General features: G+C 38.1%; 1 protein-coding gene across 1 annotated transcript; it reads right to left on the bottom strand.

The window, feature by feature from the left end:
* Positions 1-586: 586 nt before the first annotated feature.
* Positions 587-10,857, bottom strand: cop1 (COP1 E3 ubiquitin ligase). Its single transcript, XM_085930677.1, has 20 exons — positions 10,172-10,857; positions 9,065-9,124; positions 8,835-8,932; positions 8,151-8,215; positions 7,928-8,047; positions 7,517-7,585; positions 7,327-7,386; positions 7,144-7,220; positions 6,646-6,709; positions 6,435-6,549; positions 5,789-5,924; positions 4,598-4,741; positions 4,403-4,511; positions 4,228-4,309; positions 3,944-4,060; positions 3,592-3,709; positions 3,158-3,282; positions 2,847-3,007; positions 2,685-2,729; positions 587-1,772 (listed from the first exon to the last, which is right to left on the bottom strand). Exons 1-20 carry the CDS (start codon positions 10,531-10,533, stop codon positions 1,755-1,757), a joined length of 2,145 nt encoding a protein of 714 aa, XP_085786803.1. The 5' UTR covers positions 10,534-10,857; the 3' UTR covers positions 587-1,754.
* Between the last annotated feature and the right edge of the window lie 4,025 nt (positions 10,858-14,882).

Genomic DNA, 14,882 nt, shown 5'->3' with positions numbered 1-14,882 from the left:
ATTACGTACCTTTGTTATTGGTATTTCCTTATACAACTTGCGCGTCGTGTTATGTCAACCTTTATTTTGTCATATGAGGCCTGATCTCTTACAGTATGTAAACTCGGATTCCTCTGTATGAAGTTGTCAGTGCGTCGAGCTTTCTTCCAGGTTGACATGTTTGAGTTTAGGAATATGAAAGAACTGAATATAAATGTACTGTATTTCCTAGATCAGGGGTGTCAAACTTACATAGCTTCTTTTGTTGGGCCATTATGACTGATAACCCAAATAAATGTATGAGCACCTCATATTACAGTATATACAGTAAAAGCTACAAAACAAACTCACAAATAACTCATTTTCAAATCAGACGAGTAAAAACTGGTTAAATATAAAAAAAAAAAGATATTAAAAGTGAAGACAATTTGCAATTCTAGTAATGACACAAATTTGATGCACAATTTGTCTTCGCGGGCCACATAAAATGATGTGGCGAGCCGTATCTAGGTCCTAGATGCTTGACATTTTTGTTAAACCAAATGAATAAAATCTTAAAGTAAACACAAATTTATTATTCAATGTGATAAGCTAAGAGGTAAACATTCCTTTCCATTCCGTTCAGACACACAAAACAATATTTCCACAGAATAGAAATTACAATTGAACAATAGTTTGTCTATCCCTCAGCACATAAATCTGCCATGACAACTAAAATTAAATTATGGCTTCACTTAATGGAACACTTGTCACGTGCAATAATCTTGCTTTCATGAATGCTCCGAGGATGTTATGTGGCAAAAAGGGAACATTTTGAGCACTAACATTTAAAAAAAGAAGACAAAAACACACATAGAACCCATTATCAATTATAAACACATAACTCCCTCAAACAGGCTCAGTCAAGAGAACACTGGGAAATACTGAAGATGAGAGGGTTTTTTTCATGACCAGGTGAAACAAAATGGTTTTGAAATAATTTATTCAGTTATACAAATAGAAATCAGTTCATCTTTCATTCATCACAAAATAAGTAGGCCTTAGTGGGGTTTTTCAAATCCTCATGATTATCGGTTAAGCTTAAATAGTTTGTCTGATTTGGAACTGGGCTCTGTTGTTTTCATCTATAGTATTTCCACTGCTACTTTTAATGTGGCATGTTTGAGCAATGCCTTTGGATACATACATGAGACATTTCTCAACCTTACCATGATCTATTAATATCAAACAATTTAAATGTCTCAGTTTGACAACTGAAAATATATTTGACAGAATTTTATTTTATTCTGAATTATTACAACTGGTTTCTTCCATCCTGGAAAACAAATTTCACATAAGTTCGACAAACATTCGGGGCTGGGTTGAGATTTGAAGTAGAATGTAAAAACAAACTTGTGGTAAATAGTTCTGTACTTTCAGCCTTCAAGGGGTTGAAAGCATTTGACTGGATGTGACCCAAAGATCAACAGATGAATTAAAAAAAAAAAAAATCTAAAAAGTATGGATCCTAGGAGGAAGAAAAAAAACCCATGGAGATGCTTTACTGTACCTGTACCACTGTAACAGAAATCAAACAAAAAAAATCCCCTCTATAAAATGACAGCATGGCCTATAGATGTCCGAGTATAAAGATGCTGAAAAAAAATCCCATAGCTCCTTAAACATCAGTTCTCCTTGGGGGTCGGGCACTCTGAGTTCAGTAGGCAGCTTGGCCTCTTCCATCTATCAAACACGCAGCTCAAGGTATGGTCTTCATCATATGAGGATCAGGGTCTTCAGACAAGCTCAAGTACCTGTGCAAGGGGAAAAGATACTTTACGTCACGAGTGTTGTGGGTAACGCCTTACTTGGTAACAATGTAAAATAATGAGTTTATTTTTTTCTATTATTACAGTCACTGAGTTAATCGGGCATCATAGTATGGATTTAAAAAAATCTCACTTTAGAACACATTTATTACTTACACACAGGAAATAGCATGTTTGAGAAGTCATTGTCATACCATTCGCACACTGTAAAAAATGGCGAGTGAAATAACCAATTTTTTACAGCCCAATCATGTTTTCATGAAATAAAATGCAAAACGCATTCCAAATATAAGCAGGAACAAACCGCAGTTATAAGCACTGTTTAGAATGGCAAAGAATTAGTCATTGTGCTTTATAGATAAGATTTGAATGAATGGGCCATCAATCACAGTATATAAAATGGAGATCACAGGAAAGCCTTGCAACAGAACGCCTTCAAATTTTAATTGAAGATCCCTGCATGAGTGTTTTCAGAGTGACTACAAAGAAATAAAGCCGATAACATTCTTTAATGTTGTCTTTCAATGAGACATTAATTTATTTTCCAGGCAGTCATATTCATCATTGCAGTTGCTGATGATTAATGTGGCAAGAAATGATTGCCTTTGAGCTGGCGGTTATTCCAATTTGTTTTCCAGATTTCTCCATCTTGTTTCAATAAAGATGAAATATATTAAGTTTAAAAAATCATGTAAGCGTACTACTGTGTATCTTATAAATTAGGGTTGGACATATATTGTTTTCATACCTCAAAAGAGAGCGTGCGTACAAACATGAATTGGTGCTGAGCATAATTAAGCATTTGAAAGCCTGAACTGAAGAAAAAAATCTAATGTGTACAGTGTATCTTTGCATACGACAAGAAAGGTAAATAGATCATAGAAAATGTACACAAACCTTGATTGTTCCTTGACTGTTTGCAGCAATCAACACATTTGACTCCTGAAAAAGAAAAGACTATTTTAAAAACAAAATTACAGAATGCCCCAGGAGCAGTTTTTCTCAACCGCCGAGCCTGCCACCAAAGCAAAGTGATGATTGCAAATCACAAAAACTCACGCCGTCGGGTACAGCCCTCCAACAGACAGCACTGACAAATTCATTGATGTCATCTTCCTTCTTCTCTTTATCCAGCACACTTTTCACCGTGTCAAACTTGAATGTTAAAAGTGTCTTGGAAAGTCCTTTGTAGTACAGGTACAAGGAATTGTTCTCACTGCCTGCACACAAAAACAGACATGGTTTTATAATGAGGCAATGTTCCTGCTTAGCTAGACCAATCAAGGAAATGCAGGCACTAGTATATACTTCTGGAGGTATGGCTAATTGTCTTTGTGCACTGTATTGCAGAATAGAACGATAATATTTACCACAGGCAATATAGTCTCCATTAGAAGCCAGGCCAACAAAGTTTTTCTCATTGATGTGACCCTTGAAGGAGCGCAGGCAATGAGGTTTGTTGACATTCCACAGCTTCAACTGACTGTCTGTTGACCTGAAATGTGATTCAAACAATGAATGAGCTTTTAAGTGGCAAGTTTATTGTTATAATTACATTTCCCTGCTGAGAAACATTGTCAAATCAAGTTCACATCATACTGTAAATAAGATGGGTCAGTCAGACCGCAAAAGTACATTAAAACCTATTTCCCCCAAACTTAGTAGAGGGCTGGTACATTGAACAACAAGGACCCATTACATTTTACCATTACTTAAACATATATTATTTTCTTCACTGTACTTGTAAACAAAACAGATTGACAAAAAAAAAAAAAAAACTTCTAGCTACACAAAGTAGACTTACGCAGACACGATTTCCTCTCCGTTGACAAACTTGGCGTAGGAAACAGCTTTTCGGTGGCCTTTGAACACCATGATTGGCTGCTTAATGTTGCGGAGGTCATAGTAATAGACACAGTGATCTGCAAGAAAATATAAAATGAATATGGATGAACACTATTCAGGTAGTTGGTGCCTGTTAGATATCTTAAATAACTGACAACTGTTCATTTGAGTTCATGTCAAAGATAGGCTGCTCAATGCTCCAAATGCAACAAAAAAAGATGACCAACTTTCATTCATTCATTCAAATTATTACCATAGTAGGTAGTTGCACAGAGGTAAAACTTCAATCCCAACTATTAAAACAAGATTACCTGCACAGCCAAAGGCCAGATGATACCGGGATGTTGGACTGAATTTAACACAACAGACATTGGCCTTGACGTCAATGCTGGCTACAGAGTTGTCCAGATTAGTTGACCACAACTTCACTGACAATCAAAAGTAGACAAAACAGGCATCAATCATCCATAAAAGTCAGTTGTAACACGCATTTTTTACAGTGAGAATAAAGGCAATGACATTTTGATTGAGGTGTTGGAAAATAAAATCACAAATCAATCTGGTGCTGAATCAAAAAATGTTATCCTTCAGTTACCTTTAGCGTCATCAGAGCCAGATGCCAACAACTTTGGGTCCATCAGATTAAAGTCAACACTCCAGCACCGTTTCTCATGCTCCTGTGAATAAAACAACGGGATATCTTAAAACATGACAATAAGGAAAATATCTGAGGTCAGCAATATTTCACTATAAAACCCAAATCTAAGTACCTGGTAAACTTTGGACCGATGACCAGTAAAGCCATCCCATAATATGACTGTCCCCTCATAGTCACTGCTGGCCAGGAGGTTCTTATGATAGCTGCTCCAGCTGATACAGCTACAATGAACAAAATTGGGATTATGTTTGTTGCAATATTGACCCACATCCTTAACTGACTTCACTTTTGGGGGGGGGATTTTCACCTGATTTTAGAATTACATGTCATTTCATTGACAGGGTAGTGGATGTCTACTGCATCTTGGATCACAGTACCGTACTCAAACACCTTGATCTTCTTGGTCACACCAGCGATGGCAAAGTAGTCGCAATCGCGGTCAAACTCAATACTGAAACACACACGTCAATCAATTTGAGTATGTTATTAACACATCAGCAGTTGGAATTTATAACATGGACTACCCAATGATAATTCTAAACCAGAGGCCATAGCAATAAGAAATAATGTGGCAATTTAACAAATGAAGACAAATAAAGCAAACAAAACAAATAAAAGCTTCAGCTAAAGGTTGAAATAACACAAGCATTACAACAAACACTACTTTCCTCCGTTTAAAACCAAGAAATTCTCATTATCTTACACATCTCTATCTTTATTGCAAAACTTTTCCTATCTGCAGTACACAAGAAAAAATCCCACACTACATGGCTTCATACTAGCAGGCGATTATGCCATAAATAAGAAATGCTACTAAACCCAAAATAAAAAGCAGAAGCTTTTTAGATGTTATTGTTCTTTTTCTATTTGTCTGTGGCTGTTTAATCACCACTAACAGTAATGTTACCCAGCTGTACCATTTCCCTCGTGGAGTGCACTGTGCAAGACAGTTGGCCATCAATGGAGGCTCGTCAATAGAGGGCGCTAGGGCACCACCCAACCACATTACTTTTCTTGAAGACCAAAACTTGAATGATAGATGAAGAAAGGCAAATAATAAAATAAAGTTTGAAATATATGTTTATCTTTAGATGAATAATGTGAGTATTATACATTTAGTGATGAGTAAAGTTGCATTGACTCTTAGATTTAGTATGCACAGTAGCTCCTCTACTATGCAAATGTCCTGTAGGGACGAAATGGGGGTCAAATGCTCCCATTGGTTACAATGAGTTGTATTTTTATCTGAGAATATTATGAAATCTGTAATGTCATATTATTTATACTATTGTGTGGGGTCAGCGAAAGAAAAAAACAACAACTTACGAGTAACAAAAAAACCTTGTGTACCCAGCCCAAGTTGCTGTCAGTAAAAAGGCCATTTTCTATGGGTTGAACCACTGCAAGCACAATATTTGCACTCCCAAGAGTTAATAAACTACTCAAGTGGACTTACAAAGTTCTATGATTTCTGACAAAAATATCTCACGAGTCATACCTGGAGACAATACTAGACCCATTATAGAGGTCACTGGCGTAGGAGAGCGTGGCCAGGGGTCGCACAGAATTGTAGCGTGTGAACTTGGAGAGACACTCCATAAAGTCATCCAGCTGGTTCAAGTTCCTCCCTTCCTCTGGAAAATAAATAGAAGAAAAAAAACAAGCATAGAAGCATGTGTTTTGTGTATATTTTATGATGGGGGGGAAATGTCTAGTAGTGTACATATGAGGTGATAGTAATGATTCACTGAGATTTCTGACGCACACGGCAATGACGGTGATGTGACATCATCTTTAGTTAATGTTGCCATGAAATGATGTCTTCTGGGAACAAATGTCTCATTTCTCCAAACGTTTCCCCCCTTCCACCTTGTTCCTCTCTCTTTAATGGGGTCTCTGGTGGGAGGTGCTAATATGTAAACAGAAGAGCTAGGACTGCGGAAGTTGAAAATACAGAAATGGAATTAGTCCTAAATGGTATGTGCCCTGTACCAGTCTCAGGTGTACACTTCCCACTCGCCCAGTTAGCGAGAACAGAAATGCACTTGGCGTTGTGAGTAGAAGGTCAACTAAAGCTGTTGTCAGTTCAGCAATGGCACTTCAATTGCGTTATTAGAAAGCAAAATAGTGACGGTGAGCTTTACCTGAGATGCGCGACATTTTGTTCGAGAAGTAACACTGCTCAAGATCTTCGAAATGAGCAGTCAACCTTTTCCTCCTTGATGCTAGCGTGCTGTTATACCATGTCTGCTTTTTTCCCTGCATTTTACAAAGACTGGTCAGATCCCAAGGCATGGAAAATAATAGACAGGTTGATCCAAAATTTTACATAAATAGAAATATCATCTTGCTTACCTGGGTTGTTACACCAAATTCTGGTGGCTGGTTATAGTTTGGTGGCTCCATTATGCTACTGCAGCTATTAGAGGAGAGACAGGCAGATATTTTCAAAGAAATTCTATAAACATAATGTGCAGTTTTAAGATTCAATTTCAATGGCAAATTATTATTATTATTATTTTTTAAACAACACATAGTTTTACTGAATGAACATTAAACATGTCAAAATGTTACTTGGAAAAACTGACTATCGCTAATACGGGTTCTCCAATGATAGCAATGTGAATCAGGAATGAATTATTTCTATTTCCATGATTTCCCACCAGCATGTTTCCAAATCTCAGACATCATCACAAGGTTGCCCAGTGTCCTAGAATTGTTTGACCTTCAAGCCTGGGTCATCTTGAGCTCCTTATGGCATAGATCAACCAGTATGTCGGGAATCAAGTTGTATTTTACAAAAGAAGAAAAAAAGAAGTTGACACAAGATGATTTGATGGGGTCAAACAGTACCTGGCTGAGGGTGAGGGGGCCTCAACATTGGGCACTGTACACTCTGCTTCCACTGGAGAGTACAGTCCGCTCATTTCCTGGAAAGAAACATAAATAAAATAAGATGTTTGGCTGACTCGAGGGTGATGTGAGAATAATGAGCGCTGCTCCTGTTTTTATTTTTAGTTTAATAAATTATCCTACCTCAACACGCTTTACGTCCTCTTCAAGGAAGTTAAGTTCTCTCTGTAGTTGCTCTAGTTGCTGTTAAAAACAACACAGAGATAAAGATGGCTATTTTTGAAATTAAATCATGACATCATTTTAGAAGAGTATTTTTGAAAAACTCTTTGCTACTTATAGACACGGTATATAAGTTGAGAAGCAATAGTACCTCGGTCTTGTTTCTCCTGGCTTCATTAAGGAACTCCATGAGAATTTGTCTCTGAGCTGCTTGGGATTCCTGGTTGACACAAATAAATTGTAAATTACCCAAAGACAAACATACATTTGTCCTGAATGTCACTAAACACCATTAAGAAATGCAAAATCTTCCTCACTAACGGACACAACTAAGAAAAGGATGACAATTAAGTAACACCATAAGACTTTGTTTTGGCAGATGTAATACAGTTGATACCCTAGAGAGCATTTTATATATTTATTTACTATCAGGATGGTTAGTCGTGTGCATATGACTTATATGAAAATAAATAAATAATATACAGGAGTGAAGACGATCGAAAACTTCCAAACATTACAACGGCTTAGGTGATAAAAAGACTTGTTGAGCATGCTATCTTACCGCCTCCAGCTGCTTCTTCTTCTGAACCAATAGCTCCAACATTAGATTGACATTTGCCAGGTCCAGGTTCTCTTGGTCCGGACTCAACACATCCTGGAAAACATGCCACCTGGATCCATTCTAGGGGTCAAAGAGACTGATCAGTAAAATGTAACTGGCTTGCCCCCCTTTTGTCTGCCTGGATGTCATACAACTGAGACAGTTGCGGATGCATTTTACTTACAGGATGATCTAGTTTAAGTCTCTTTTCCTCTGATCTTTGCTTCTGTTTCAGGATTAGTTCATTTACTGATGGCAGTACAGAAGAAAGAAAAGCGTTGTGAGTAAATGACAGAAAACAGAGAACCACCCCAAACCAGTGGAACGGCTTCACAAACTACTGTCACAATTTTTTACTTTTCAATTTCATTACCATGGTGGCCCAAAGAAATGAAAATGAACATTGTGCTTTCATTGCATTTTCTTCCTTATAAGCTCACAAGTTTACGAGCACATTTTTCCTGGTAAAGTTTAAATTACACTTGGCATGGGGCTGTGTTTTAACCTACAGTATAAGATTAAGGCTCTTGAGGTCGTACGAATCATGGAGTGAAAATTCATCTTTCACAAACAAAGAGCATCAAAAGCGAGTATGAAAGACAAACAATGTTACCGTCTTCCAGACTCATTCAAAGCACCAAAAATCCTACCAATGAATCTATAATTATGTCTGACAATCGATTAATCCTTTGATGCCTTTTTAAATTTGAAATTGCTCAAACAATTGTTTCAACAATTCAAATGGGAAAAACAGGTTAAAATTTTGATCAATCTACCAGCAGGACAGATTTCTTTGACTTTAGATATTCCACTACACAACAAGCATAATGCATTGCCTCAATCTAAATCACTATTCATCACTACCTACCAAGAAAGTTTGGGTAAAGTTGATCCACATTATCAACAATGTAGTTGCATTTGGGACACCTGTTGCTATCCTCCAGACTCTGCCGGATGCATTTGAAGCTGCAAACAGTAGAGTGAAGGTTGTTTTTTTTAAATACATTTTGACGGAGAAAATACACAAACGCACGCACACAAGGCCAGCCAAATCAGTCGCAATCCCCATAATGTTAGAAGTTGCTGAAATTCACTTACCAAAAACTGTGCCCACATTTGGTCATGTGTGCCTCTTCGATCTTTTCAAAGCAAATGGGGCTAGAAGAAGTAAGCACAAAACGGTTATGTGCATGCTGACTCTATAGACCCCTTTCTGTCCAACATCATCAAAAACTGTGCACGCATAATTGGAGCATAGTTAAAATGTCTTTCATCCGAGTTAATAACTTGAGCTTTTGATTCGTTAGCATACTGTAATTGTTTGTGATACTTAAGGCGTTTTTTCCTGGGCATCCTAGAACACTGCCACAACTTCAAAGTAGCCCAAGTAAGGCTGCAGTAAGTTTCTCCACTAAATAAAAAGGAACATCGGGTGTGCAGCGTTTGGGCAGAAGGCAGGGTACACCTTAAATGTTGTATTAAAATGTAACATTGAAGTCTACCAGCTTGAGCTGCATATATGTCTATTGTCATTTGTTGGTTTAGATCAAATTAGGGCGTGTTAGAATGTTACATGTTTATACTTCTCATCCAATAAGAATCAAACTCATTGAATTTATCATATTGGTGTTTTGAACAATGAGAGACTGGAATGAACACAATCCAAAATGAAAAGGTAATGCGCCATTTGTATGTAAGGAATAGAAATACAAATATTTGCATAAAAATAACTTCACTTAAGAACAGATGTCCCACGTTTCCTACTCAAGTAACGTAACTATGGCTTTCTACTTCGTTACTTGATACATGTGCTTTACATTTAGTCGACTTTTGTAACGTGTGTCCATTAGGCTACAGATTACCCCGCTGTCCTTTCTGCACTAACTGTGAGCGCGCATCCGGATTAGTCATCGTTGTTTACAAACATGGAAACCGGTCTGTACAATTACGTCGACCCAAGAATCCATATCATTCGGCACTCATTGATAATTCACAAAACCAGACAGAAATATCACCTGCAAAGATGATAATCGTTGAATTGACAGAAGTGCATATTACAAAGCTTGCTGTCTAACCAAAACATTCCAAACCAAATTACTGTAATTTATGTTAAAAGTATTCACGCTGATCTTGTCACATTTTAGTCAAAGTTGAGGTTGCACACGAACGCTAACTAACCAATGAATCGAATTGTCAAACACTCACCAGACAAAATCGTTGCTTTTGTCCTCATAGGAGTTCAACAGGCCGTTGCAGAGAGGTGCTTGGTGGAGGGACCTCTTCCTGCTGCCAGAGGACGCGGAAGGTCTACTCAGAGAGGCAAACCCACCTCGGCATGATGACACGGCGACCAAACTTGGCACCGACATGCCACTGTCACCTGCTGTTGCCAGTGTCCGTGAGGTCACAATATTAACTGAGCTGTTTCCATTGCTTGTGACGGAGTTGCTTCCACCACTTGGGTTCACGGTGCCTCCAGTACCGCTGCTGCTACTAGTGCTGCTACTTGTGCTGGGCACAGAACCCGCACCGCCAGCAATTTGCGGGGAGCGGTTATTTGACATCATGCAAATCCTACTCAAAACTCCCCAGAATCCGCCGTGGCACTGTTCAAATCATCCGGACGCTACTGTTTGGCTACTTGTGTAGACTGTCCACCTAGCTGCTTAGTTTATATGCTAACATCCTGGTAAGGGTGGCACATCATCGAGCGTATTTAAATTAACTTGTTGGTGTTTGTCTCGCTTGTCTCGTTACTGGTGACGTACTCAAAAACCTTTATAGTAGCAAAGGAAATACCTGAGAATTGTAAGTGAGAAACAACAACCTTCTGCGCTGTGCATACGATTAGCCAGCTAGTCACTTTAGGTACTGGAAGAGTGCTAGCTCAAGTTTCTTCTATTGCTCGTATATGCAGTGTTCGCCTGGCTTTCCACATATGACCCTCTAGTGGATAGGAGTAGAATTGCATCATTAGTAAGTCCATCGTAGCAGGTCAGGGAAATATTAAATACATGAACAAGATATTTCCCAAAGTTTGGTTGCACTGTAAAAAAAAAGTTATTTATTAACACCATTCAAATAACAGAATTGGAAAAAAACGTGTTGTTGTATTGCAAGTAAATAATAAAAGAAAACATGAAAGAAAAGTAAATTAACAATGGCCCAGATAGTGTGTTAAAAAAACGAGTGGTATATCCTTTAAGTCCATTACAGAAATAACATTTCCTCCTGTATCTTTTTCTTTCAAATTGCATTTCCTTAACATAACAAACAAGGCAGTAGGTCACATCCACAAAATGTAGGCAGTGACTTCGCCATAAAAAGCCCTGTCTTGTAAATCAAACATCCACCTGGATGCAGCATAGCAAATAAGCAGCAATAACTTATTCATACTAACAGTTTATCCATCCAGCTACTTATTTTTCCATTTTTTACCTCCATGTGGTCAGTGTATGGGGTCCACGCAACATAGACTTTCCCATGTTTCTGTTTGTGGAAGAAATTCACATGTACCATTATGGGGCACAGACAGGCTTTAAAATAAAGTTTTCAGCAAAGAGGAAAATTACTGGATACACCAAGGAGTCAATTGCCTGAGAGGTTGCTCAACTAACATGTTTACTATGTGACTCAAAACTATGGAAAGTGTGCGATACATGTTTGTTTGTTTTACTATCAGTGGTTTCTGCCACTGACTCAACATACTGTATAGCACAGAAACATATAGTTGAATTAATATAATGTATCATATAGTAAGGTGTTAACTTACAAATTTATATGTCATCTCTCCCCCATAAGTTTGGCTTAGTTTGCTTCGCTCCTGTTTTTTATTTTATTTTATAGCTCTGGTGGTGAAAAGCTTGCCTTCCTTATGTCTCTGCTGTTCTTTTTGCCCTGCCTAGAGTTTCTCTTTTAGGGCCCACTTCCTTTTAATAAGGAGGTAGGTTGTGTGTGTGATTAGAGGAAACACATTGGTCGGTCAGAGGTGGCTAACAAGAGATACTAAGTTTGTGATTAAAGAAACTAATGAATAGAGTGACGTTTGTGTGTGCCTACCAAAAGTAGTGAGAAAAAGACAAGTGTGGGCCCTGGGGTCATCGTGGTCAATACGGACAAGCTCAGATGAAGGCTAATCTTAGGAGGTCCCAGTACAGTGGGGGGTGAGGCCCTGGTGAAGCAGACTATTCAGACCCTCTTACACATACTGTGCACTCTTTTATCGCTCTCTTCCTCTTCTGTATCTTCCCCATCATCCTCTGTTTTTCCATGTTTTTTTTTTTTTTTACTCTAAATCCTACCCCTTCCTTTTCTTTTCCCTTCAACATAGTTGCAGTTGGGTTTCAAAGGGAACTTCTACGGTAGAAAAAGAATGTTGAGCTGGCAGATCTCTCAGACAGGCAAACTGGGATTGTGGAATTCCTATCTCCCAATCTTTTTTTTTTTTTTTTTCCCCCTTTGGGGGCCTCTGAAATAGCTTGCTGCAATCCCACCCCCCTGCTCCAATCTTTATCTCTGGCTAAGGTGGTAGTATTTGCAAATTGAGCCTGACAAAAAAAAATGTTGTATATGTTGTTGGATAGCTGTCTGTTCTGCAAAATCTCTCATGAAGTTGCATAGAGTAAATAACACAAACCTTTTTAATGTGTGGAAGGTAATTCACTGTTTGTTTCATATATAGAATCAAGATTGGGAGCACTGCAATATCCTAAGGTTTTTTTATACATTATTTTGTGGGTGAAAACTTTTATTTTTCTGGAAACATCTCAAGTAGGTCCACCTGTCTTTTCAGTTACTCACAAAAATGTTTATCCATTTGTGAGGTATATGTCAACGTAATATTGTACATTTAATCACTTTTCAAAGTATATTCAGGTAATTGTATATGCGGGTTATTTTAACTACATTAAACTCATTTGTAATTAAATAATATATTTCAGGCTACAATGTTACTGAAAGACATTTTTAAAATAGTCATTTACACAATTGAAACATCTATTGAAATTTTGGAGAATGTGCCATGTGCAAAAAAAACAAAAAACATAGGAAGGAATTTTCGGGGAAATTCCTTTTCACCTGATGCTCTTCTGTGTTTTTCAGTCCCAGGAGCACAGGAGTTTGGTAACATATTTGTTTTATAAAAAAAACTTTCTTCATGTGCTGGACAGATGTTTTGCCTGTCTACTGAGGAGAGCCAGAGAATGAACGAGAAGGAGAGATCATTAAAGGAATGGGTGGTGGGGGGGCAGTTGGTGAGGTAAAGGAAGAGAGAGAGAGAGAGGGGGGGGGGGTGGAGGGTGGTAACAAAGGAGAGCTCAAACACCGTTATGTTTCAGGAGGAGCACACACATGCACGCACAGCCTGCAGTTCTCGTGAATACAATTACATCATGCATAATTTTAAATTCTCCAAGTAGCTACAATGACGAATCCCCAATTCAGCAGCAATGCAATTTGAACACCTTTTCGACTACATTACGTCGGCCACATAGCACAATTACCTTGGTCATATTTCAATGTTCTTGGAAAACAAGGAAAAACAAAATTTTTAGAACACACATTGGTATTATTTTATTATGTCTTTCCCCTTCTATTTACTTATATGTACAAATTGGCAATGTTAGAAAAATAAGAAAATTTAACAGCATTTAATTAAACAAAACAGCAGGCTATTTTGTGGATGTAATAAGAAACGTAGGCTTCTGCAATAATATAATCGTATAACTGAATAAACTTTGAATTATCAAGTGCCGAATGTTCGGACAGAAATAAAACCTTGTTGGTGTAGGGGAACTAACCTAAGTTGTAAAGGAAGCAATGCATTACATTGAACTGAGATACAAACAAATGCACTGTGATGAAATAATCAAGGACAATAAATAGTATGACATGTCATTAAACTAAACTTAAAGCTCTATTACAAGTAACCTATAAAATAAATACATACATAATGGATTGACGGTAATGTGTGACTATTATTGACGTGCGACATGGATAATTCATACATCATTAACTTTACTGGCAGTTGCCTCTGGCATCGAGGGGGGGGGGGGGGGGGTCGGGGGGGGACATGGGATTGTGGTGGAGAGAGTGGAGGGTTTCCCCTTTAAAACAAAATTATGAGGTATAGGTAGGACAGCCTCTTCCACCACACTTTCCCCACTGGTGATGTAAGGCCAGACTGGGGCTCCTGGGAGGGGGGGGGGGGGATCAGAGACAGAAGAGAGAGAGAGAAGAGAAGGAGGGAGGGAGAGAGAGAGAGAGAGGGAGAGAGATCCTAAATTGCATGGAACGTGGAGAGAAGCAGCCCTCTATGAAGTGCTAACAGACGTACACCACAACCAAGAGGAGAAGACACATGGAAGAGGATGGGGCTTTATTGGACTAATACTTGTGTCCCTGTTCATTGATGATCGTTGAGCTCTGCTCTGACATCTTGCATCATCTTGCATTTGGAAAAACAGATTTATTACTCTGATTCACCTTGCAGTCACATTTTGGACCTTGGACACACTACATCACAATGGTCAGGTAAAACATGACATTTTGTGACTGAATCAAAAATTACTCAGTGGTCAATTTGGGAACCACACACACATTAGTGTTTAATTAAGTTGGACATTTTCTCGTGCTCTATTGACACCTGAAAAAAAAGTAAGGAGTCTTTTTGAAAATGAAGAGAAATGTTGCCCCTGGAAAGTAACCACGAATGTAAAGGGGGCAAAATGATGCACTGAAATTGAGTATTTTAGCAGAAGTAATAATCATTTTTTTTGGTGAATTTGTTAGTGATAAACTTACCCAGACAACCGAAATATAAATGGTAGAAATAAATTATTACAATTAGTTAACTTTCCTAACTGATCTCTTCAATTTCCTCTAAAGCACCCTTTTTACTTTGTGGAAATTAAGCAAT

The sequence above is a fragment of the Syngnathus leptorhynchus genome, chromosome 14 (assembly GCF_054491065.1).
Source record: "Syngnathus leptorhynchus isolate UIUO chromosome 14, UIUO_Slep, whole genome shotgun sequence".
Taxonomy (NCBI): domain Eukaryota; kingdom Metazoa; phylum Chordata; class Actinopteri; order Syngnathiformes; family Syngnathidae; genus Syngnathus; species Syngnathus leptorhynchus.
The sequence above is the reverse complement of the archived record's forward strand: the minus strand, read 5'-3'. Positions and strand labels throughout refer to the sequence as shown.